A 26,525-nucleotide genomic window follows, 5' to 3' on the forward strand; every position below is an offset into this window, starting at 1 on the left:
GGGAATGATGCTATTTCTGGAAGACAATATTTCACTGTCAGTAGGCTTTGAAAAAAAGAAGGCACCCAGGCTGCCCACTTCCTTCTGCAGTGAAGCAGCAGCACAGCCCCTCCTGAGGTCTGGACTTTGTTTTCCAGCCAGGCAAGGTAGTTCCTCCAGGTTGTCTCCTCTTCTGAACTGATGGCTAATCTACTAAATAATGAGCCTCTCTTTTTTTTAGAAACCTTCAAATGATGAAGCATTAGCTTCTAAACAACCTAGGGAAGCAGCATCTGGTGTGTCTATTAAGCCATATGCACTCAAATTCAATATAGCAACAGAAAAAGACAGGGTGAACATTAATTAAGAAGCCCACTGATAATAAGAACTGACTCCTGTAGAGATGATCTGTAGTTGAAATGCAGTTTGATTTTAAAAAAGAGGCGATAAAGAACCGAAATGGCAGAAGCAGAACTTTGAATATCCTTGAAAACAGCCCACAAAAAAAACCCCTACAAAAATATCCCAGCACATTTGGGCTGTGGATGGATGTGTGTTTAGGTATGGGTGTGTCTGTGAAGCCATCTATATGTATTTAGGACATGACCCCTGAATAATGTTTCACAACTGGGCGAGGAGATGAAGATCTAAATACAGATACCTGGCTGATAAGCAGGTGCTGTGGAGTGGTGCTCTGCAGGTGTACCATGGACTTACTACTGTGGGTAGAAGAGGGGGATTTCAGACCTGAGGGCCAGACCTGGTGGATTCCTGTGCTGAGGTATGTTCTGTTCTCTTGGCCATTTCTGCAGGCCTAACTGCAGGCAGGAAACCTCTCAGGACTGAGGCGAAAAGTCTGCCAGTCTTAGTTTAGATCACCCTGGCTAACAAAGGGAGTGAACCTCATCACCACGCTTGCACAAACATAAAGAATCATTAATTTGACCTGGTAGCTGCTTCAGTTTGATGGCCAGTTGTAGCAGAGTCAGTTGGAGGATATTGTACTTTTTATGAAGTAAAAAGGTTAATTTATGCCTTGTAAGCTGTTCTTATGATCTGGCTTTGTTTCAGCCCTTGTCCTGTTCTCCCTTCTGATCTGTTCTCCAGAGGAATTTTGACCAAAAGTCCCAGATGCTGCTGTAAATTAACCTAAAGAAGCAGCCATGGTGCTGTATGGGAAGAATGTAACTGAATGTTTTGAGAGTATATGAAGTACGTGCATCATCAGCAAGGCTTAATGCTGTGGACATAGTTATTACAGCAACTACTAAGTGTTTTCCATGAATGTTTCTGAATAGAATTAAAACCTTTTAAAATTCTTCTCATAACTTTGACTAAGAGAACCTTTTGCAGCATGAAAATACCTGAGCTTTGGACAAGAAGTGGAAATTATTTAAACATGTTAATTATCTAGAAATGCTTAGAGGAAAGATCATTTAGGAAAAAATAGTTTCCAGTGAAAAGTTTTTAGCAACCATAATTATAGGTGCATCAGACTGCTTTGCTATAAAAGAATCCAGATGATGAGTAACTGGAGTGTGTCCAAGTTCCCCCAGTCCCCATTGTCCCTCTTGGCAAAATAAACTCCTGGGTTCTAGTAACTATTAAATAAAAGTCTAGCAATTTCACAGATATGTTGGAGCCATTTATGCCTGCCTTTTCCACACATGGAAGGTCCTTCTGTGTTAAGCAGGTCGTTTTTTCCAAGTGTTACATCATGAAAAATAGTCAGTCTGAGCTTCTTGTCGTACCAAAGCCAGGAACAAAAAGCAGAAAGCAAAACCTCCTCTTTCAGCATGAGATACAGAAAGGTGTAACTAACATCTTGAATGGGAAAGGAATGGTATCTGTTGCATTTTTTTTAACATGTGCATATATATATGTATGTACACATGTGCACTTGTGTGGATATTCTCATTTCAAAGGGAGGAATCCTAAAGGTGAAATGAACTCTGGAAAAAAAATAAAACAAGGGTTTTTTAAATTCTTTTATCTTCCATTGGACTGGCTCATTGGACTGTCTAAATATAAATCTGTGTTATGAGTCCTCAAGTTTGAAAGTGATGCTTTTGCTTTGTGAAGTCAGCATAGTGCACCAGACTACTCCATTCTAAACCCTCTGTAAAAAAAAAAAAAAAAAAAAAAGGGGAGAAAAGTATTTTTAAATAGTCCCTGCTGCATGAAATGAAAATGGTGAAAATGCTTCAGCAGCTCTCCCTTGGATACCAAAGATACCAGGATGCACATTTCTGGCAGTTTTAGCAGCCCATGGCAGAGAGCAATTGCTGCTCTCCTGTTCATGGGGACAGTTGCTCACATCTTCCCACATGTGAACAGCATCAAGAGAGCCTCTGGTTTGTGATAGTAAGTGAACTCATCAGTAAGTCTGAGTCCTGGTGCTTGGAGATGTGCAGGGTGCATGCAAACTGCAGCTTTCCTGTGTGCAGGCTTGCTCCTGAAAGGTAAATGAATTTACCTCAAAGGCAAGGTTGTCCTGTAAAGCAGCATACACTAAAGGCCAGGAGATCTGACCTACTCAGCAGGACCCTGTTCAATGCAAGTGTGACACAGAGGTGGCCCATAAATTGGCATTCAGACTGGGAGCTGAACTACACAGGCTCAAGAGACCAACCCAGCCTTTCTCACTGCATAGCACTCATGGGAGCTGACCAAAAACTGACATCCTGAATTTGTTTGGTTTGTTGTCTCTGTCTTGTCTCTCCCTGATGTGCAACTGTTAAAAAGCACAGCCGTTCCAGGTCCTAGCATGGAAAAGTCAGGAGGAGTCTGCAGGTGGTGTTTCAGACGGACATGGCTGCAGCAGAACCATGCCATGAACCCAGAATAACCCTTGTGCTTAGCTGCTGCCTCACCAGGCTTGATAGCATTGCCTGATGGTGTGAGTCACTGTTACAGACTGCTGATTGTCATTGCTGTCATTATTAATCTTATTGTGTGATTTCCATTGCCACAAGTGTCCCTTGCCGTTTCACTCACAGAAATTAATGGAATAGGCAGATTTGGATGGGTTTTGTCTTTGCTTCCAGTAATAGGGTCAAATACACAAAAATGTCCTGCATTGTAGAGAAGTATACTCCTACCACCGTGCTAGAGTTTCCAAGGGTAAATCTCTGCATGACTTTTCCCTGCCCAGAAGGGTTACTTATTAGTCAGGTAAGTGGATTTGCCTTGAAAACATCCAGCAAATTCAGCTGTTGATGGTTTTAAACTCCATGAAGCAAATCCAAGCATCTACAGGAGGACTCTCCCGCTTCAGTCACCTGGAAGCAAGGTTGAAAGATTAAAAAGGGTCAGAAATGTATTTGACATCTGTGGCACAAACATGCTCAAATCTTCATCCTGGGGGAGGGAGGGCCTCTAGGTAATGGGATTTGGGAAGTTTCTGTCCTCTTTAAGACGTTGTTAGGTGATGTGATTGCCTTTCCACCTAGTAGCACGCCAGTAATGAGACTTTTGATGGCTGTCACTCAGCAGGGAAGTGAATGAAGTTAGATGATGGTGATAAATTGCTTGCCATGTTGGCTGCAGAAGGGGTTAGGACAGGGCAATTGTCTGCCTGAAGCAATGCGGAGCAGGTGCACTCACACCTTCGCTCAGTAATGGGAAGTGCATTACATTAGCCCTAATCTATGCATGCATGTGAGAGCGAGTGCTGCAAGGTATTCTGGGGTTATTATTGTAATAGAAGCCTTAAAAAGCAGGGGGAAAAAGCTAGGTAGTAAGCAGAAATATCTTAATTTGTCTGACACGGCCAGTAGAGTTCTAGAGAACAGCACTGCCAGCAAGTTCCTGGCCCTATATTCTTTTTCTTCTCCGCTTAATTTTTTCCCCTACTTTTCTTTGTGGAAAGTTCTTTTGTCTCTCTCAAGCAAAAGCTTCACACCTTTTCATCATGACTTTCATTCTCTCACTATGGATTTTTTGCTCTCTTCAGTGGCTCCTTGCCTGGGAGTACCATAGCTGACTTTTGTCCAGGTCACATCAAGGGTGGGTGTGCTGAGCATTGTTGCTCAGGATGGGGTGATGCTCCAGGGGAAAACATCAAGGAAAGAGTATTCCCCTAAGGATGTAAAGTGCACATAGAGAAAAGCTTACCAGGGATGGTTCAGAAAAGTTGTGCAACTATATAAAGAAAATGCATCCAGACATTTTCAGCAGGAATTATTCTTGGGTCGGGAGTTGAAGGATCCACTGAAATTTTCCTGACTGAACTCTCTCTTAACAGTTGGATTTTGTTTACTTTCCCTGCTTTTCATTGCTGGACAAATTAAAGAACAGGTTATTTGCCATGATGCTGAGATGCCACTAGTGGGGTCTTGGAGCTACATCCACTGTCAGGATGAGCTGAGCAAATGTACTCCTTGCTCTGAGTGTTGGCTGTAGCGCAAAGAATGTAAATATTCATTTGTTTTCAATTCAGTTTTGAGCAGAATTAATCCTGAGTCAAAGAAAATTATAGTGGAAGCCTTAAACCAGCAAATCATCTTGCAGGCTTTCATGCTGACTCCATGGTAGTAGCAGCTCAGCTGTCTGCATTGCTGTATAGCTGTGCAAGTCTGACTAATTTTGTTTTCCTCATTAAGCCTTTGTTGGTTGTTTTGAATTTTTAAAGTTAGATTTCCAAGAGAAGCAAATTAAAGTTATGTTTCTAAAGCTATATCCAGTCACATAAGTGAAAGATGTGGCGGTAAAACCTCTATCCCATTGAAGATGATGGTAAGGCTTTAATCATTCCTGGTTTTCTGAGAGCATTTGTTAAGTCCCCAGGAGAGACTAGGCACTTACAGCACAAGACAAAACCCCACATGCATTTCTTGCTTCAGTGTAGGACTTTTCAAAACAGTGGAACTGGGAGTGATTTGGACATTGCTTACCAAATTGTTAAAGATTGAGCTTTTATGAGTGTACGCACAGGACTTTTGAAAACCCAGTTCTGGCTTCAAAAGTTTTTACCTAGCATCTTGCTGGAGTAGATTATTGTTTGCAGAGGATGCTAAGTATTTGCTAAATTGGAACCTTTTTTGTTTTTAAAGACCAAATGGTGCCATTTTCTGGCCAGGAGGGAGTAAGCTCTGCTAGCAGCCCAATAACATCCCCTCACGAATCAAAAGGATCCAGAGAAATTTGCTGGAACTTGGATATGGAAAATAAAAAGCCTGTTTAAGCAGTATCCTTGATTAAATTTGAGTTTGTAGCATGGGATAAAAAATTCTCTCTTCATAAGGGGGTATACTTGATGAATCAATTCTCTGTGCTGGTGGTTGATAGAGGTTTTATGCAGAGTGTATGCTTGGGAATTTAGTTTGGGCACAAACACAGCTGCAAAAATTCTGCCCAGCAGCAGAAATTTCCCCATGTCTATGTTTCATGCAATTGTTGCAGGAACATATATGTGTCCTCATACCTCAGCAGCAAATGCTTGCATAGAAAGGAGGTGACAAAAACAATTCTTCCCCCCTTGCCAGGGTGCTTTAAAGAAATATTAATTCCTCCTAGAGCTAGAGGCAAATAATGGAGAGGGTGAAAAGGGAAGGGAGAGGCTAGAGGGAGCCTGAGATCCAAATGTGGTGTTGAGCTGAAGCCACTTCTAAGACTGAAAGCCATGAAACCCACAGGTAAACAAGCACTGTCCTGATAACAGATGTTGTCACCATGCAACAAAACCAAAAGGATTTTACATGCATATATCTGGCTAGGACCCTCAATTTCTCAGCCCCTCAATTTTCTCAGTTCATCTGAGTGCCGGTGGGTTGGATCCTGGCTTTGGGGCTCACCCAGGGGCTGTGGGGTGCCAGGACTCAGTCACAGAAGCCTGGTCTGCAGTTAACGCTGTGTATCTCCTCAGATGTACCTTGTGATGATCAATAAATCAGTAACACAATCAAACAGTCAGGATTTAAAAAAATACCTTGGTTTCTGAATTGGAAATTGCAGTGATTTTTTATTTAAAGCATGTGTTCTTACGGTGTGAGAAGATGTAGCTGGAGCAGCAACAGAAAATGTTGCAGTGCTTGTAGACCAGCACGATTTCCTATGCATATGGATGAAACAGAGGAACTATTCCTATTTTCCCCAAAAGACTCCACCAATGTCTGACATGTTACCGCAGGTCTTCCAGCAGAATAACAAAGAAAACAATAGTTTTCCTCTGTGGTCTCATCGACTCTCTTTAAGAGTTCTGGCTTGGTATTAACAAGTAAACAATGTTTGCTTCTGCTAGATTGCCTTATGCTACAGAGATAAAATAAAATTACCAGGAAGGGAAGGTTTTATAAATGAGTTACTGGGGTTTTTTCCCTTTCTGAAAACAACCCAAACCAAATGCTGCCAACCGAAAGGAGCAAGGGGAGAAGTCACTGAAGGAGGAGGTGATTAGATATATATTTATTGCATTTGTAGGAGTACATTATTGCTGATTCAATGAAATAAGAAAATTGTTTAGGCTTGCCTGAATGAGCATTACTTTATCTAATCAACCTTTTCTAAATTGGTCTTAATGTACTTCTATAAATACATTATTTCCAAACCCCAGGTTGTGTGGGCAGTATCAATTCTGCTCTGGCACTGAAATATGCCCACCCTTTTGTTCCATGTTGGAAACATTATACTTTTCCCCACACACGCCCCAGAAGGAGAGGTTTGGAAATTGGATGTAAGGATAATGGACTGTGTGTGATAGAGAGGAATGGGTTATTTAGTGGTGGGGTGCCAGCTTCTCTGTAGGCAGGCTTCTGAGCACAAGCCTGGCCTGCTGTATGTGTAGGGCTGATTTTGGTAACCTGCTGGTAGCTTTCTTACGTCCTTCAGGCCAAGAGGACTTGGCATCCTTGTGCCCACGAGGTCTCTGGAATAAGTTTCTTGTCCTGGGGCATGGAAAGCCAAAATGCTTTGGCATTTAAGTCCCTAGAAAACTCTGGGGCTTGGGACTCAATTGCTGCCAGGCTCAATTTGGGGCTTTTTAGAAGACAACCTCCAAAATGTGACCCAGAAGGCTGATTTCATGAGGAAAAATAAGGATACTCTGCCAGAGTTTAGCATAACCTCAGGAGGAGCTGTGGTGGTATTGATTCTGGTGTCAGGATAGGAAGAGCTGCAGTCAAACCCTGAGAGAAGCCATGTGGGCTTTGCCCTGAGGAGCTGGGATCAGGGACTGAGCTCTCATCCCGGTGCTGGTGGGCAGGGAAGCTTCTGGCTAAGCAGCTAAAGGAAGGTTTGAGCACAGGCTGATGGGTTTTGCCTTGCTAGCAGAGCATGCTCCTACCGGAAATTAAGCTGGGACTGTTCCCTTAAACACATTAAGTGGTTGTAATTGTGTTGTTATTAATCCAAGGTGATATATCGAAATGTCTTCATGCATGGATCATGAAAGAGCTAAGTAGCGTTACGGGGCTGGGAAGTAATAAACCACGGATTCATGCAAAAAAAAAAAAAAATCAAACCAACAACCCTTGTCAGTTTTGCCTTTGATAAGCAGTTAATTTATCTCAGAACTGGCAGAATTCCCTGTGGTTTGTGTAGGGAATTTCCAAGTTGTGCTGTGAATATCAGAGTAATATTTTGTTATCTGAGTCAACTGACAAGTGTTGGAGCATGACAGCTATTGGGAAAGCAAATTCCAAAGACAGGTTGAGTCTGAATATATAATAAAGGCTGCTATAGGTGTGTATTATGGCAGAACAAAAGGCGCTATTGTTGTAGTTAATGATAGCAGAGGCTCTTTCTACATTAGCAGGTGGGATGATGCCTTGGGAATGGATTCATAGGCTGAAGCAGAGTGCTGTGCATCTTTCAAGGCCCCTGATTTGTGCTGGCTGTAGCTTGACCCCCTTGAGGAACCTAGAGCAGGCACTGTGAGCAGCAGTGCACTCCCAGGACACATCTCCAGGTCGAGTTTTATCCCATCAAAGGTGATGGGTTGTGTTCTAGGTTACAGGTCCATACAGTGCTCCGTGGTTAGAGAGCAGTCCCAGGTAAAACTGTGAGGGGACAAGGTATTGTGGCACACAGGAGCAGCGCATGCTCCTGAGGAACCTGACGAGCAATACAAAGTTAAATCTGTAACTTGGAAACTCCAGGAGCTGAGGAGCTCGTGATTATTTGTTTAGGTGCTCAGATGCCTGTGGGGCTGGGGATCAGGAGGAGGGGGCTGCAAGGATGGCAGGGTGAGGTCTCTCAGGGACACACTGGTGTGCAGGGCAGGGGTGGCTTTGCATGGCGGGCGTGGCAGAAGAACAAGGTTAGGAAATCTGACAGCAAAGAGACTCTGTTTGATCCCTACAAGGCAATAGGAGAAGTTTAATGCGTGGCCTTTTGCAAAAGCAAAAACATCATCATTTGTAACCTTTCAAGCAGCAGTCTCATTGAAGGGAAATAACAGATAGCAATCTGGATTTTTTATTTATTTGACATACTTAAGAATAAAGATGAGAGCTAGTTTCTACATTTGTTCATCTTTGGATTGACGAACAGCTCTCCAAGTAAGCCACACATAAGTTTCACAGACTGTGGTAGTCTGTTTTAGTTTTTTTAAGAGCTATCAAGTAAATCCAGAGACGAGCAGATAATATACTCAGCTTGAAAATGATAAGCATGGAGATATGAAAGACATTCCTTTCTGTGCTGTTGAAATGGAAAGATTAGTGGAAATGTCATGGCTTAGAATTCATGAAGCAATGTTTCCCTAATCAAGTATCAGAATAAATTGCCAGAGTACAGTATATTTCTTTTACATGAGAAGATTGTGTCTGAAGGCATGCTGAAACAGGTGCTATAAATATATGTAGAACCCCTTATACATAATGCTCTGCATTACAAGGCTTATCTCCTAATTGCGTTATGCCTGTGATTAGCTGCTGTAAAACAGCTCAGCATACAACTTCATAAATACTTGCCATAACAGGCTCTGCAGGAGGGGCCTGCCCAGGCTTGGTGCTGCCCATTTATCTTGGCTGGGGGTATGGCCCCAAGGTGTCTGGTGGGGCTGCATCCTTTGACTCGGGAGCAAGGAGGACCTAAGGGCTTGCTCTGGCTTCAGGAGAGGTCCTGGCGGGGCCTGCAAGTGATTTGATGCTTTCAAATGGTGAGTGGCCATATCCATATTGCTTCTGCCGTTCTTGGGAGATGTGGAAAATGCCAGATTTAGGAAGAATGGGAGATAGAATTTGCATAAGCATGTCCTATACATATAAATGTAAAAATACATATACACATACACACACACCCTGCTGCTCCTGAGCTGGAGGTTTCTGCCCCATCAGGTGTGCACAGTAATTAGAATGTCTTCTCAAAAACCTTAAAAAATTATTTAAATTAATGAGCTTGCTTCAGTGAAACAATTGAGGGAGTGATCACTCCAGGTGCTTTGCTGACAAATCATCTGACCAGGAGCACAACTGGGGCAAATAAACTCTTATCCCATTAGAGCAGAGTACAGGAAAGGAAATGGGTGCCCCCAGCACTTCCCAGGATGGTGTGATCTTTGTGCTTCCCTCTTCTGCAGAGGGAGCAGATTGGAAAATAGCTCTGCTTTCTTCTGAAGATGCTGTGTGACCAGAGAGAGGAGGCTGCTCCCTGGTAAAGAGAGGTCTCGAGGTAAGTATGAGATGAGGGACATAAAGCAGGAGAAGCACAAAACCTGACGGAACAACACAGGATAACTCCCTACTTATTGACCTTGTAATGCGAACCCCATGGGCCCAGCAAGTGTGCCAAAAAATATTGCATGCTATTTTGAGGTTATATTACCTTTTTTTATCCAACATGGACAAAATTCATGCTCTCAGTTCTGGGGTGAGATTTATAGCAGTGGAGGATATTGGTACTTTTCCGATTACAGAGCTCTGGCAGAAGGAGACTTCCATGCATCCCTCTTGCTGCTAGGAGGCTGACAGCCTGTGCTTATGCCTGCATGTGTATTATCAAGGGTTATTCATTTCTTTTGGATGCAAAACTAAAATTAGTGTCCCTTGGCTTTTTCCTAACTGAAAATGGCTTTTTAAATATGTAAGAATCAGAAATAATTTTTCTGATACCTGGGTCCTTTCCTGAGTCTATCATTCACATGATCATTTGTCATTAGGCACAGCGGGCAGGAGGTTAATTGTAATTGCATGGTCATCTGGACCATTGTGTGATTTGAAGCAGAGTTTCTCTGCTGTGTCAGGTCCAGCAGTATATTATTTGAAAGCATTAGTGCCAGGTTGCTCTTTAAATCTGCCAGGGGGAACTGAGGAAGAAGTGATTTAAGCCTTCGATTTAGTGCTCTCCTCTTGCTGTCCGCTTCAGGCCACTTTACTAGCGATTGCAGAATGTGAGCAGAATTAAAATACAGAATTTTTAAATAAAATCAAATCCAACGTAGCAACTGAGAAGGTGGAACCCTTGATCATGGTAACTTAATACCATGTATCTCTGTTGACAGCTCTATATGTAAATCACTAATTATCCTAAACTATTCAGCTCCCCTCCAGGAAATCTAGACTTCTACATTAAAGGCTGGCTATAAGGAATGAAAGCCTTGCCCAATTCCCCGCAGGTTTTATTAAGCTGCAGAGAAAACCCAAGGTTTTTTTGCATTGTAAGTAACAGTGATAGAGAGATCAGCAATTTACCTACATCAGTGGAGATTACTGGGTTTGCAGCAATAATTGTAAGCACTTTAAGGCTTCAGTAATACGTATTTTCTACCTTGGAGGAGCAGCAAGGTAAGGAGGACACGACTGGCTCTGCTCAACTGAGATCTCCTTTCATGACTTCATGCTAGAGGTGATATACAGGAGTGCTGTGAAGGTGCAAAACTACTCAGGGATGTCTGTCATGGGGTTTTTTTGACACAAACTTATTTCAAGCTTTCCCTTTGTGGGGGGTGGCAGGTCATTTGCAGACATGCCTGGTGTCTGGGACCAGGTTTGGTGGCTTTGGAGGTGTCTGGCTGGGCTGTGGGTGTTGTGTTTGGTCCTGCTCCCAGGCTGAGCTGTAGGTTGCTGTGTGTGTGGTGGTATGGTATGTGCCCTCCCATAGCCCAGCTCTACTGTGCAGCAGACAGCACCCAGCTGCTGCTGTGTGAGCTGGGCAGGGTGCTGGACTCGTGCTCTGATCTCTCGTGTGTGCTGGGCCATGGGAGCTGTGTGTCTGGCTGCATGGCCTGGGGAGGGCAGGGCAGGAGGGAGATGCCTGTCTGCAGCCTGGTGCAGATGTGGCAGGAGCAGCTGCCCTGCATTCCGGAGGAGGAAGGGGCAAGCCCTTGCTGGTTATGCAGCATTGTGTGCACCCTTGCTGTGGGCAGCACTGCTGTGCCTGATGTGTGTAGAGGTACATTTTGAAAGGTAAGGTATGGTTACAGCCCCACAAATTAATACTTTTATTTCTGAGTTTTAACACTAGGTTTGTGTATTCAGTGTTTCTTTTAAACCTTGTTGCAGAGATGCAGGAATCACCCAGACTATCAAACTCCCTTTCTTATCTTTATACACCAGCCAGTAACCATAAATCTCTAAACTCTGGGTACTGTCTTGTTTAATGCTGCATTCATTTTCTGTTGTTTCATCTTTGTAGCTATTTTGTACTCTGTTTCATTGTAAATCATTTGCTTGCTTCTGGTCCAAATTTCTTTGCAGGAAGAAACAAGCTGAAGGCTTCTAAATTCCTATATTATCCCTGGAAGAGACAGCTTCATCACCTTCTGCTTCTTTCCTCGGGCTGGAAAAAGGCAGCCTTGGAAAGCAAAACTTCCTGTTTAGATTTATTCTTAAATCTAATTTCTCTCGAGGAAATGAAAGCATCCTTTTTTTATCTCTCTTTTTAAAAAATAATTAAGACTCACCAAAAATCCTTCAGTGGATGAGTGTTCAGTGATCCTGTGCCTTCTCCAGCTCTCGCCTTTTGTCTTCTTTCTCCTCTGCCATCTATTTGTGTTATTCTTGGCCACCTTTCTCGAAGGAGCTATTGATTAAAGGATGCAAACTGTCTCAGATCCTGCATATCAAGCTGCTCTTTTTTTTTTTTTTTTTTTTTTTTTTGGAGTTGCTCTGTATGTGAAAGCATCCATTTTTGCACTGCAGTGCAGCTTCACCCAGATACCTGATTTCTCCATCTCTTTTTTTCTTTTTCCTTTGCCCTCCCATCCTGCTAAATGGACATCTTGTCAAATCCTGTTTGTACAGACTGACAGCTATAGAGATCTTGGAGAAAAAGCCAGATCCCTGCACATACACTCTAACAAACAGAATCAAAATGTCAAGGCACAAATGAAATACATCACTGTGCTTCCCTGTCAGATTTTGCTAATATCACCTGGCTAAATTGACAGAGGAACACCTGCAGCAAGTTAACCTGGTTTTATTAGCTGTTGTTTCCCATATTTATATTTGGTTATGAGTGTAGGGACTGCTGGGGAGAAAGTTTTCAGTTATTTCCTCACAGGGTGAAATTCCCCCTGTTCTTCACGCCAGATACAGTCAGGGCAGTGAAGTCACTTTCAAATAGCACAGTAATTAATAAAGAAAGAAAAAATAATTTCACAGTCTGTTGTTAAATTAGCAATTCTTTAGTGTCTGGAGTTTCTGACAGAATTAATATGCACACAGAAGCCTTGGGCAGCCTTGTGCATATCATTTTCCCAACAGCTGTAAGAGCCAAATGCAGAGACAAGGAGTGGTGCTTGATTTCAAGGGAAATACTGGAATTATCTGTCTAGTAATCATTTAGCAGCCTTGTTCACAAATAATCAAGAAACATTTGGATTTAGATTACATCCCTCATTCTTTCAAGACAAATGTAGGAGAAACAGTGGCTGGAAAATAATGTGTTAAGTAACACGGGTGAAAAAAAAGGCAGGGAGCAACATACATTTAAGCAGGGAGAAGAAAATATACAATAAAAGTGCAATAAATTTCCTGTGGATTGAAGGGGAGTATTTTTATAGCAGCTTTCTGCAAATTGAATGCATCTACATAAATAATGTAGCGACACATTTAATTGCAACTATTTATTTTTAAATTTGGCTGGATGATGAGAGAATTTCTGCGTGGAATAATGAACCTTGTATTTTTACCACTTGCACAAATTTGAAAAAAAATAAATTGTAGATGGTATTTGGGCTAAGTGTCAGAGCCACAGAAGTTTCTGGCAGCTCTCTAGTGGATCTAAAAAGAAACCACCATCCAAAAGTGCATCCATATGGAATGGATGCTAGATATTGGGGAGGCCGAGAGATTACAGGGAGGACAATATTACCAGTCCATACTTGAGTCCAGAAACTCCTATTTGGTCTTTCAGTGCAGATTGTTCCTCTTCAAATAAAATAATTAATACTCGACATTTTGCATTTGCCTTTTGCTGGCTTTGCTGATGGTTTTCTCGTTTTCAGGCTTTTTTCTCAAAAAGACTAGTAGCCTCTTTTTCCCTCTTGGGTTTTTTGGGACTTCTCTTCCTCATGACAAGACTGATTCTTCACGGTCTCCTGCAGTCTGTACATTTCAGGGCTGCTGAGGGGACAGGCAGCACCTCCCTGTGCCTCCCTTCCCTGCTGGGGATCACGGGGCAGATGCCACAGCCCTTGACAAGGCTTTGGAAACAAGGTGTGGAGCTGGAGCTGGCAATGAGGTGTGCAAGGTGTTGAGGATGGTGGTGCATGAGACATCAGACCAGCAGGTTGCAATATTTTTTCTTGCAAAACATAGATCCGCCAAACCAAGGGTGAAGTGCCCTTGTGCCCATGCCCGCTGCTCCCTTTTCTCCCCTCTTGGTGTCTGCCAGTCTTCTCTTGAAGAAATCCAACATGAATGGTTTCTCTAAAGCAGAAGGTTTGGTTTGGGGCTTTTTTTTTCCCCAAGCTGCCTTAGAAAGACTGTTCAAGTTGATGCAATGCAAGGATGCAGAGATGCAGCAAAAATTACAAATGAATGCAGTGCTGGGTTTCCAGAGCAAACAAGCTCATGAAGGCAATGCTTATTTCTTTAGATATAGCTGGAGAGCCATGTGAGGTACATGTGAGCAACAGTATTCCTTTATAATAGTTTGAGAGTTAAATCTCCATAAATCAAGCTTTGGCAGCTCCCAGCCTTAAATAAAAAGCCTGTGAGAATGCCAGCATTGCTGCTGCATAGTGTGCTTCAGGCTAGTGCTTTACAGTATGGGGAAATGGCTTTGGCAGGAAGGACATCATGGTAAGGCTTCATGTAGCAGGAGGGAAGGCATTGTTTGCTTTGCTTTACTTTTGGCTTCATATGTGGATTTCTGGAACAGTTGCATATGTCAAACAGCCATTTCTGGGGCAAAGCCTTTGAGAAGAGGCAATGGACAGGATGGACAGGTCTCCTCCCAACAGATGCTTTTGTCTTAGGAAAGTAATGTTTGTATGCAAAGTAATGTTTATGTTACATGGAAAGTAATGTTTATATGTCTGATAAAACATCATCTTGGGATATAACTGCTTTTTTTTTCCCCTCTGGGCTTTTGGGTTTTTTCTGACTGGGCTGGAGTCATGGCAGTTCTAGCCAGTTCATGGCAAGGATGACCCAACTCCAGCACCCAAAACCCATTAGGCTTCCTGCCCAGATAGCCTTGAGATTGGCTTCAAAACCAGGGGTTTTAAAGTGTCAAGTTACATTGTTTTATCTTGTGTTTGAGCATGTTTTATATGCGGCAAGTTTTCCTCCAGAAACAGGAGAAATGGTACTGAAATAAATTCTCTGATGGATTGCTGCACAGAAGAAAAGCATGGGAAGAGTCAGCAGTGCCTCAGGTTGCCCTTTGTTGAACTTGTTGCTAAAGAGGAGCTGTTTGGTGAAGTTACTTGGCAAGGCAGATGAGCTGTAAAGTGTTGCAGTGTTCATCTGATCCAAAGGGGTAGTTTAATCAACTTAACAAATAATCTCAGTATTTTTAAGCCTGGTTCTAATTAACCAGTCAGTCTGGTTAATTAAACTGAAATGATGAAGCATTCTATCTGCATGTGACAGGATAACTGATGTTTCTGCACTTCGCTGTGTGTTTAGAGCTTGCTCAGCTCTCCTGGTTAAATTTCTCAAGGTATTAATATTTGCCATGTCTTCCTTGCACACCCTCCTTGATTTGTGGCCTGACAAGCCATAGCATCTTGTGGTATGCACATCAGGGCAGAATGTAGCTCAGTGAGACCTCCCTTTGTAACTCAAATCAACGTGCTCCAGTGCAAAAGTCCATGAGCTTCTGTGGAAGTAAACAGACTGAAGGGAGATGTTCCCCAGGAGATATGTCCGTGTTTCTTTCTGTGCCCCTCTCAGCTGCCTGCCCACTGGCAAAATTGGCTGGCACCACCTGCACCTTAAATTTGCAATGACAACAAAATGCCCCAACAAAACCCACACACCAAGAAACATCACTTCCCCAAAGTCATTGTTCTGTGCATAAACCCATTTAGCACACTTAGCTCTGTCAACTCTGGATAAATCCTTCCTATCTTTTTTTGGTCAGGACTATAAAAGATCCATCTCCGTCGCCCTCTGATGGAATCTGAATAGCTGTGTCTGGAGTGACATATGTTCAGCCATAAATTACAGAGGAACAATTTTAAACCAAATTGTCTACAGCCAATCCTGCCGAATTTACCTCCTGAGACAGATGATCATAAAGCTAGAAGCAAACAAGCCCTTAAACATTTGACACCAACTTTGAAAGGATCCTTTTGAGTAGGTGTTAGCATCACTGTAGATTGGTGGGATGCTGCCTATTTTGGACCAAATATTCAGCAGAGGAAAGGCTGGTTTTATACCAGCAAGAAATCTTGTTCACACAAACGAAGTTAAGCAAGGTAGAGCCAATTGGAGAGAAACATTATAAGAATTTTTAATTCTTTTTACTGTCTGCATATGTACAGTTTATTAGTTCAGGCTAAAACCTTAAAATGTTGGTAGAGTAAACACACATGGCATTAATCATCAAAATAAATCCTCCCAATCATCATATTTCTTAACCACAGTGGCTTGCAGTTGTCCAAACCACAGCATAATTAAAGAATGTTTAGTTCTTTGCCGGTTGGGCTCCAGATCCTTATGGCAGACTGAACCATGAGACTAAAACCCTTCCACTGTAGTGTTGTGCCAGCAAACACAGGGCTCTTTGAAGAGCCCTGTTTTCCAGGAGATTTTGCCAACTGATCTTTGCATTACTGTCTCTAATAGGTGTGTACAGATGGACACGGGGGTTTTGGCTGCATCATTTTCAAGTTTGATCCTGTCCCCCCAGCTGCCTTTAGGGACGATGCTTGTTATTGCTATTCAGTCAATGCTGCTGTGGAACTCGAGGGAGTTGTGTGCCCTGTCCATCAATCCTCCCCTCACTTAGCAGACACTGCAGCTTGAATGTTGAAGTCGCCATTGGCATAACAAAGGATAACCCGGGTGTGTGTGTCTTTGTGTGCACAAACCCCCAAAATAGACTCCTGTGCCTCTTGGATTATGTGTGGAGCCGGGCATCTTAAGTTATGTTTATGAGCGTGAGGAAACAAATGTGTCTGTGCTGCCTTCTGTGTCTTAAATTGTATTTTTCCTTTAGGTGCAGCACTGTAAATCATGGCTTCCTCTATTTAAGGGAGTAAAATGATTTCAGTTTGTCTTCATTAAAAAAACTGAGACAGTAATTTAGGAGTAATTTAAGTGCATCTTTGTCCCACACCCCAGAGAACAAACTGAAGATACACAGATAGATTTTTGTAGACCTAGAGATTTGTGAAGATACATAATTTATAAATATGATAGGCAGAAAAGCTACAGCAACAGGATGTGGACTTCCTTTTTTTATTGTAAGCCCGATAGTTGGGGTTCAGTAAGATCAACCTGGATCTGTCCCTTGTAGCCAGAGAGCAAGGAAGACTGCAGGTGCTGCCTGTGCTGAGAGCTGAAGGAGCCCTTGTACATGCTTGCAAAAGCATGCAGCTGCTGGTCACAGAAATTTTGGGTTTGCTAGGAAATGACACTACACCTTAAGTGCTTTCTCTAGAGGTGTACTAGTTTCTCTCAGGTTTTTTTTGGACAGGTGAGTTCGGCCAAAATGAAGACCCCACAAAACCAAAGCACAGCTGCCTATCCCTGCAGCTGGCACAGGGAGCAAGCCTGTGCTGTGCTAAATGCTTTTGAAAAATCTTCTGTTTCCCCTAAGACCATTTATTTTACGTAGCTTGCTTTCCTTCTGTGAAATCAACCCAAATGATAGTGTGGGTTTGCATATATGCCGGTATAAATCTCTTTCCCTGCTCCTCCATCATGCTGCTGAGAATTTAGGCTTGACTCAGGTTTTGCCTCATTGACTGCTTTAAAATCTTCTTTAGAGCAAAGTCAGAATGTGCAGAAATATAGCCCATTAAGATACTAATGTAAGCATGAGCGTTTTCAAATGTGTTGTGTTCTAGGTATTTTTATGTCTTGAATTACTTGAGAATTTGATGAATTTTTCAGAGCGATGCCATGTGATAAAGTTTTATACCATTTACAAGAAAGACATTAATGTCATTAGTGGCAGTTAATTCTTAGTTTTCTAGCGACTACGGTTATGTCATAAATTATTGTGTGACAATTTAGCGAGCCACGTGATAGAAAAAAGTGGTATTTCAGAGGAAGGAACTGAAAGCACTAACTTATTTATATTCTAGTTTTTAAGGTTGTTTTTGTTTTCAGAGCTAGAGCTGATTTCAATGCAGAGTGGAAATAATTCAGCCTGAGTTAGTGTGGGGTTGGGCAGAACAGCATCAAAAGACAATGTTTTCTTAGAACAGAAGAAAAAAAGCTTTAAAGAATATTTCCCATTTGAGATGCATGAATTGGTTGAGATTCAAGCTAGAGGCCGAGTCTCTATTTTTCACAGTGCAGAGCCTGTAGATGCCTCACTTGTCCAGCAAGCTCCAGGACATCATTTAAAAGGACCTTTAGCGGCTCTTGGACTGCAGCACTGGGTGCTGGGCTTCCTGAAAGATGCTGGCAAGTCTGCTGGATTGAAGTGAACCGGCAGCTTCAAATTACAGTGTTTTATTAGTGGGTATTTATTTAATTCCCTTCAAATCCCCAAGGCATGCTACAGGAAGCAACATTGCACTATTGCAGATAGAAGAGACCAAGCCTAAAAGAGATATAATCTGGGCATTTTACACATTTTGCTGTAGCTTTGCAGCTTTGGCAGCAATTTCAGTGTCAGCCTGCAGTTCAGGAAAGCTTATAGGGAGGGCTGGATTAGCTCTTGGGAGCCTGCTTGTAAATTCTGCAAAAGGATGCTCTGTGGTGGGTTGCTGTAGTTCTTGAAACAGTTTTTAGAAGAGCTTGGCATTCATATGTTTATGCTTGTTGGGAGACATGAAGACAGTCCATTGTGGTTTTCTGTTTTGTTTTTTCTTGTAAGTAAAAGAGCGTGTCAGGAGCACAAGCTGAGGCTTGGAGCCTCTCAGCATTTTAATTGATTCCACATTGTAAAGACTGTACCTCACTAAACCTTTTATAGGTTTTGGACACATCTAAGAGGCAGCAGCCCCCTCTTCTCAGTGCAAACACTTCAAGGCATGGCAGCTCCAGAGAACAGGGGTTGATTTATTTGTAGCTTGTTTTTGCTCAGATCCTCCAACTCTCAGGGCATATTCCCTGCACTGGAGCAATGTGCTAATGAAAGCAGAGCTGATGAGCTACAGAGCTGAAAACATACACACATATACATACACATCCCTCCATATCCTGCTCGTGTTTCAGCTGAGGGCTGCCTCGTTGTGGACTATGGGTCTGTCCATGGGACAGAGAGTTTTACACTGTGCTTACTTTTAAAAGCTGTGACAATTTGAGCTGTGTGTCCCTGCCTGAAGAATTTAGCAGTCTGGAAAGGTAAATGGGACTGAGGATGTGAAGGAGAAGCCAGGGGTCTTCCCAGGCTCAGGAAACCTCAGCCAGATAACCTGTGCTCCACCTAGGGTAGGCATCCTTATTCTCATTAATTTTTGTTAGATTTAGTCCTTTAGCTTTATTTATGGATTAGTGGCACTACCTTATGAGTTACACTTGTGGTTTCTGATTACTGTGGAGACTAATTTGGTGCTCTGCAAGGGAGACAGTGTAATTCCTGTTTGAGTTTTATGTTCTGGGACATATGAAAGGTCACTTTACTGATCCTAAGCACTTAAGTACTGTGAGCTTATCCTCCCAGCATCACAAGAGTGTGAAAGAGTAATAAGTTGGACCTTTTTCATATCTCCTGGGGTTTCAAGGCTTATAGGGTCATGTTTCCTAGCTTCTCTCTCTACAGGGACAAAACTGGAATTCACACTAATACTAATTATAGGATAAAGAGACTGATAGAGTATCCTACAAGCAGCTGGCTGATGTTTCACGTTATCCCTTGTTCTTGTGGGACACTTCAACTTCCTGGATGTCTGCTAGAAACTCAGCACAGTGGTGAGGAGGCTGCCTAGGAGGTTCTTGGAGTGTGTGGAATATTGACTTCCTGACACACCTGGTGAGTGAGCCTACCAGGGGCAGTGCCCTGCTGGACCTGCTGCTTATGAAGAGAGTGGGGCTGGTGGGAGATGTGGGGGTCAAGGACTGCCTTGAGCGTTGTGACCAAAGAATTATAAAGTGTTCAGTTCTTGGTGAGGCAAGGAAAGGGATCTACAAAACCTGCCTTGGACTTTGGCCTGTTCAGAACAGACTTTGGCAGAATTTGGCCTTTTCAGAACACTGGTTCAGATACAGCCCTTAATAAAAAAAAGGTCCAGAAAGGCTGGACATACTTTAGGAAGGAAATAATCTGACTGGCAGCTGGTGACAGGATGAGGGGAAATGGCTTCATGCTGCACCAGGCAAGATTCAGGTTGGACATCAGGAAGAATTTCTTCACTAGAAGGGTTTTCAAGCATTAAAACACGCTTCCCAGGGTAGTGGTGGCATCACCATCCCTAGGAGCGTTCAAGAAATGACTGGATATGGCACTTGGTGCTGTGGTTTAGTTGACATGCTGGTGTTCGGTCACAAATTGGACTCTGTGATCTTGGAGGTATTTTCCAGCCTTAATAATTCTGTGATAATTGGGTGGTTTTGCTGCCATGGTCATGTGAGTATGGAAAGCCTTGGATGTGGTCCTTGCTTCCAGCATGTGTTGCCTTGGGTCAGCGTGCAGCGGAGGCATGGGGAGCTGGGGAGGAGAGCAGCCCTGCCTGTTGGCTGCAGTCTTCAGCCAAAGCTCAGGGAAGGCCTGGTTACAGGGATGAGCTGCAAACCACTGGATTTTAAGGCTTGTAGGGAATAGTCTGGCAAGTAGTCCCAGCTGGATGGTGTTACTGGTTTGTTCTCCCCTCTTTTTGCTTTGTCTCCTCACCAGTACTCACTGTCTCTAGCACTGGTATAGCACATTATATACCTATAGCACATTCAGCCTGTTGTTGGCAGAGGCCAGTTTTCATTGTAAGAGGACCAGTGGTTCTGCCTCCATCCACCCACCCACATTCCTTCCAGGAGCCAGTGTCCTTCAGCATGGCTCTTTGTGGGCTCCGCTCTGCAAGGTACGGAGACAGTTTCTACTCCAGTTGCTGTTGGTTTAGGGGATCAGCCCATGCCATTGCAATCCCAAGATGCTCTTGCTGCCATCCTTCACCAAAGCCATCTCTCTCTGGCCCCTTTAAAGAGTGCAGCAAGAAGCTGCACAGATGTTAATGCTCTGTGCATGCCACATTTTGTGGTTGCTATTAAAAATAAAAAGAGTGAAATTGATTTGCTAATAATGGATGTGCTACTAACAGAAACACATCCCACTTGTACCTAACACTAGCAGGTTGTTTATGGCGTATTTGCTGACTCTAAAAATAATAAATTTTTTTCTAGCAACCGATTTAATTTATAGACTATTTTCACACATCACTAGCTGTTAATCAGTTAAAGGGTTTTAATATTAAGAAGAAAGAAGCAGATCTCATCAACAGCTTCAAACTTGATTTCATTTCTTTTCAGCTGGCTTGCAGCAGATTATGGGGAGTCTTAAGCTCATCTTATTTCTCCTGCTTTCCTATCCCCTTTAAAAGACAGATAGCACCATTATCTGTATGACTGTACTGTGCGAGTTCTGTGTATCCTTTCAATGGCTGGTGAATTGGAAATACTGAGATAAAAATATAAGAAGACTAAAATAAGATTTAATTAGGAATTAAACACCAGACACCCGTGTAATTTTAAATAAAGCCATGTATACTTCATGAAGAGATTATAAGATTGACTGTCAGAAGACGGATGGTAAGATAAGAGACCAAAACCCGAGGTACATGCAAGGTAAGTTTTGGCCCTGTTCTGCTCTGAAACAAATTTGCAAAATGTCTGAGACATTGCCACCAGTAGCAGAACATGGGCAGGGTACCAGCTGCTGCTTTTGGCTGTTCAGCCCAGCAGAGACTGTGCTCATCCACCTGCTCTGATATTGCTCTGCAGCGTGGAGGCATAGGGTGCCCCTGGGTCAGCTTCCATCTAAGCAGGGTCCATTCCATCACAGCATCTCTGTCTGGTAAACAATTGCTGCTGGAGCCATCTCAGAGGCTGTCCTCTCCTCTGTGCTGTGTGCAAAGCAAGCACAGGAAAGGATACAGAGGGAGGTGTTGTAGTAGATACAAGTTGTGCCTGAGACACCCATGCAGATACAGCTGCTTCTGTTCTTGAGTGTGGCAGTGCAAGCATGGCTTCCATCAGGAGCTGCTGGTCGTGAGAGCCTGGAAGACTGTGCTGGGGAACCCTGGAAATCCCCCTGTCCTCTCCAAAGCATCTGTTTCAGGTGTGTGGATTCAGCCAACACCATTCACTGTGGCCCTTCTTGCATTGATTTCCTGTACTTCCCTTTTTTGAATAGTCCATCTCCTGTCCCTGAATTCTTCCTGTCTAACTGAAACAGGAATATTTCACCTCAGTCCAACAGGATGCTGCTCTGCTGCCTGTTTGTTTTGAGAACTCATGCTGAAATCTTCAGTGTAACGTAATGCTCTTGAGCATTCCTCCTAATACTTTTTGAATACAAATGAGACTTACCTGACCCATGAGAGCCTGCAGTTTATACAAAAATTAGTCTAGTTCAGTTCTATTTCACATTTCTCATTAAGACATGGGTTATTTGCCTTGTGCATCTCTTGGCTCCATATTTATTCATGAAAACCAGACATTCCCTTTGAGGTGAGATATGTATTGTACCATCATCAACAAGCTACACCTCGTTTCAAATCTGTCAAGGAAAACTGACTTATTTTGCATTTGCTGCTTTGCACAAAATAGAAGCACAGTAAACTCTTGTGCTGTAATGATTTTCTGTCTATCTTGATAGAACATAATGAGATAAATTCAGGTCCTTTTTTGAGGGCTAATTACATTGAGTACACCATAGATGTGCACTGCTGTCATTACATGTTGCACATTTTTGTGCTTTCATTTCCCCACCTCTGTTGTCTGCGTGTGCAAGGGTGTTTGATTTGGCCTTGAAATACAAACTGTGAGCTAGGGAGGAACCATTTGGTGATCTGCTCTCCCAGAAGACTCTCCAGAGACTCTGTAACAGTCCTTGCTGTAGGTAGGGCAGCATTTGAAGGTGACTGTAAAGTAAATAAAGGAATTTAAGTGTGTGCTGGAAACTGAGGGATGTGCCATAAATCACGAGGGCAGCTTGTGGCAAGTCTGCTGAAAGCCATCAAGCACAGATTCAGCCCTAGATCTGTTCACTGGTCCTGGTGTCTGGGCACAAAGCAGAGCAAGTGTGCACTGCAGATGGATACCACAGCCTAGGAATGGAACACTAGTTGGATGATGAGCAATTTTGGAAAATGCATTTTTAGAACCTGTAAATCCCTCCAGTCCAACCAGTTGTTCTCTGCCTGTGTTGTGGGAAGAAAGGAAGCTGTGGAATAGAGTGGGAAGGTGTTGGTTTGGGGAGGTCAGAAGGGAGCTGATCACACCATACAGCAGGGCAGAGACGCTGCAGATCCATGGGGTGACCTGGCAGCCTGTGCTGAGCCTGGGATCCATGGGAGTGCCCTGGCAGCCTGTGCTGAGCCTGGGATCCATGGGGTGACCTGGCAGCCTGTGCTGAGCCTGGGATCCATGGGAATCACCTGGCAGCCTGTGCTGAGCCTGGGATCCATGGGGGTCACCTGGCAGCCTGTGGTGAGCCTGGGATCCATGGGAGTGAGCTGGCAGCCTGTGCTGAGCCTGGGATCCATGGGAGTGAGCTGGCAGCCTGCGCTGAGCCTGGGACCTGCTCAGGGCTGCGTGGTGCCTGCTCTGAGAGGTGCACAGTCCAGGCAAGGCTGTGGAGGTGGTCTGGGGGAGGTCTGTTGGATGCTCTTGAATCACACATTTGATGCATGAGTGATCTTCATCACCAAAGATCAACAGTTCAGCTCTGGGAGTTGGGAATTGATGTGCAAGGGTCTCACCTTTGGTGGAGAAACTACTGACGTAAAAGGGAAGATGTCAGGGGAGTTTCTCTGGTACTACAGGGAGCAGAGCCAACTTTAGAAGCAGTTGTCCTAGTTGGTCCATCAGAGGAAAAGGAGCACTAGTAAAAACCTATACTTTACCTACAGTGAAGATGAATTCTGTCATCACTTGCTGAGTTTTAGCACATGCTGTGATTGTCTGGGACATTCCTGATGGGATAATATTAATGCTTTCGCTGTGAACTCATTTCCTTTGCAAGCTAATTACAGCTGGGAGAGTTTGAATGCAGATGGAAAGGCTCTGGGATTTACAGGTAACTTCTTCAAGTCTGCTAGCAGATCTGTGCATCATTAATATCATACTGGGCAGAAATATTTTAAAGCAGTTCAGAAGGAAGAAAGGCAACAGCACTTTGGAGCTGCTTAAACATGTCCCTGTGCCTCTGTTTTTTGAGACAAACAGAAAATCACCATTTCCTCCTTTTGCTAACAGTGCATTTGTAATTCTGTATATAATGGTATGATACAGAGCCAGCTGGGTTTTTTCCTAAAAAAAAAAAACCTTGCAAAACTGTGGCTATCACTGCTTCTGGCAGAGTGTGCACACACAGGTGAAGTTCAGAGAGCTTTGTATAGGTGAAAAAGCACTTGCTTCAGGAGGATGGAAACAAGATATTACTGTATTCATTTCAAACTACTTGAAAAAAAATAAAATCCCAAGCTACCCATAGCCGTGGATTTGTAAGAAAAAAAGCAGCACTCAGATCAAGTCCTTGTGCTTCGTCATGCATATGTATTGGAGCTGGAAGAAACATCTTGTATGGTTAGCATGCCTGGTTGAGACTATACCCTGCACAGTCTGTCATATGGAGCACTTTAAAATTCCTCACAGGTTTGCTGGGGGAAAGACCCTAGGGAAGTAGCCTTATCACAATGTCTTAAAGATGTTGATCTTGAGATCCCCTCCACCACTGTGTTGCTATTTGTTTGCTGAGACATTGATTTCTGGGTGTAGAACATCTTAAACAAAAAACCGTGGAATGTATTTTACCTGTTTTCCTAAGACTGAACGAAAAAAAAATCACAGTAATGTTTTCTAAAGCAGAGCCCAGATGATGTTACCTCTAATGCATTCAACAAGGAAAATAAATATCCAGCAATGGCAGATGCTAGGGGAAAGAAATAATCAACAAATTCACATTCTCTTTTCATGCAGATATTTAAGTATGCACTATCTGCTGGTGGCATAGACTGTTTTAAAATATGCAAACTAAATAGCTCGTGAGTATTTGTCTGTTTTATAGCTGAAGATATGGGTTATTTTTTTTAAAGGAAATGTGAAGAGACTAATTTTATGATGGGAGAGCTTAGCCTGTGGTTCTTCTTTTCACAGTATGCAGACCTGGGTTCTTCAAAGCTTCACCCCACAGTCCATCCTGCAGCAAATGTCCCCCTCACAGCTACACACTTGATGAAGCATCCACATCTTGCCTGTGTGAAGAACACTATTTTAGGAAGGAATCAGACCCACCTACAATGGCCTGTACAAGTAAGCATGTGCTTATAGGGTTGTTTTTAATCCTTTCAAGCTGTTCCTGTACTGTGACTAGACATTATGGTACTAACTAATGTGCTTTTTCAGGCTCTGCACTGGAGTCTGAGCTAGTCTTGACACACTTGTAATGTCACTGTCATTGTCCACCGTGCTTTGGGTTACACGAGAAGAGGCTTCTCAGTGCTTTTTGCTTTGAAAGCTGCCATCCAAGCCAGGAAAAGACTTTGTAATGAGCAGATGCTCTGTCTGCTCCCTGCACTGCTGAGGGGCTCAGCCATTAGCATGGCACCAGCCATCCCTGTTGGTGTGTGCTTGGGTGCCAGCATGGGACACACATGCAGAATTAACTGCGGGTAGTCCCTGCCAGCAGTGAGCATGGATGGAATCTCCATGGCCCTGCCTGGTGTCTTCTCATAGCTCATTTTCACTAAACAAGCTGGGAGAGAGCCCAGTCTTTCCAGTCTGCCCGGAGATGGCCATTCTTCTCAAAACTCTGTGAGGGAAACTGCTTCTCCAAAATGTAGAACTTATCCCCTGGGTGTAGGGGGTGGGTAGTGTAACAGGCGCATTGGGCTACTGGGACTCCAGGGTGGAGCTGGTGTAATCAGAATCACTAATTTTACCCTTCTCCTGCCATCCATGAGCTGTTCTGTCAGCTGTACCTTGAAAGTCCCTTGTTCAGTTTATGTTTCAGATACTTAAGGCCGCCATTTCCATGCCCCCACCTAAGTCCTGCTGAGTATAGCACAGATCTGAGCTGGGGCTGTCACACTCCAAATGTAACTTTTGTGGTGCAGAAGTGATTGACAAGTACTGAAATGGAGTTGAACTACTGGTGCAGAAGCAGTTGGGCCTTCCAAGAAACTTAAACAATGGAGGAAAAAGTAGATTTATGACTCCATACATACTCAGAGCCACTGGACAATGGTGCAGTGGTGACTTCCATACTGTAGGGAAGTACTTTGCATCATGTAGAGATGGTAGTGGCTTTTGTGCCTTTCCCAGTGAATACAGATGTCCTTCCTATCTCCCCATCTTTCCACTTCAAAAAGAGGAAGAAAAAGTCTGTTCCTGTTGGAGACACACTCTCTCAAAGGAAACTGCCCTTGGCAGCTCTCTGCTTGCCTGCAGGAAGCACTTGGAGCAGAATTGGGCCCCTTGAACTCTGCCTTTGATTTTCACCAGGCAAAGGAGCATGGCTGTTGGAAGCTGTGCTGCGGGGAAGGAGAAGGCAGCCTTAGGCAGCATTGGAGTCACTGGTGCTGTCAGATCAAAGAGGTCTGGGGGGTGAGTCAGGCAAGCACTTCCAGGTTTATTAAATAGGTGTGCCAGAGTCTCTTGGAGGCATAGCCTGAGTGGGTTATAGCATGAAAAATCTGATAGCAGCATTTCTTGATGTTCATTTTACCCCTTGGCCTGACTTAAAAAAACTCAGATAAATGCAGTCCAGCATGGTATTGGGAAACACACTGAGCTCTGGAACACTCATAAAGTAGGTTTTCTGTGCAGACAGAGCCAAAGCCAGCAACTGAGAGAGAGTTATGCCAGACTCTGGTCTGTGCT

General features: G+C 43.4%; 1 protein-coding gene across 10 annotated transcripts in view; it reads left to right on the plus strand.

Annotated features, from left to right (window-relative positions):
- EPHA5 (EPH receptor A5) overlaps window positions 1-26,525 on the plus strand; it is a 194,012-nt gene that overhangs the window by 81,636 nt on the left and 85,851 nt on the right. For 8 of the 10 annotated variants that reach the window (XM_064711003.1, XM_064711008.1, XM_064711004.1 and 5 more), the window contains exon 4: window positions 24,801-24,956. The exons of the other annotated variants lie outside the window; for them this stretch is intronic. In XM_064711003.1, coding sequence (XP_064567073.1) covers window positions 24,801-24,956 — 156 coding nt within the window. The remainder of the gene's footprint in view (window positions 1-24,800; window positions 24,957-26,525) is intronic. 10 annotated transcript variants of the gene reach the window in all.

This window comes from Zonotrichia leucophrys, chromosome 4 (genome assembly GCF_028769735.1).
Source record: "Zonotrichia leucophrys gambelii isolate GWCS_2022_RI chromosome 4, RI_Zleu_2.0, whole genome shotgun sequence".
Classification (NCBI taxonomy): domain Eukaryota; kingdom Metazoa; phylum Chordata; class Aves; order Passeriformes; family Passerellidae; genus Zonotrichia; species Zonotrichia leucophrys.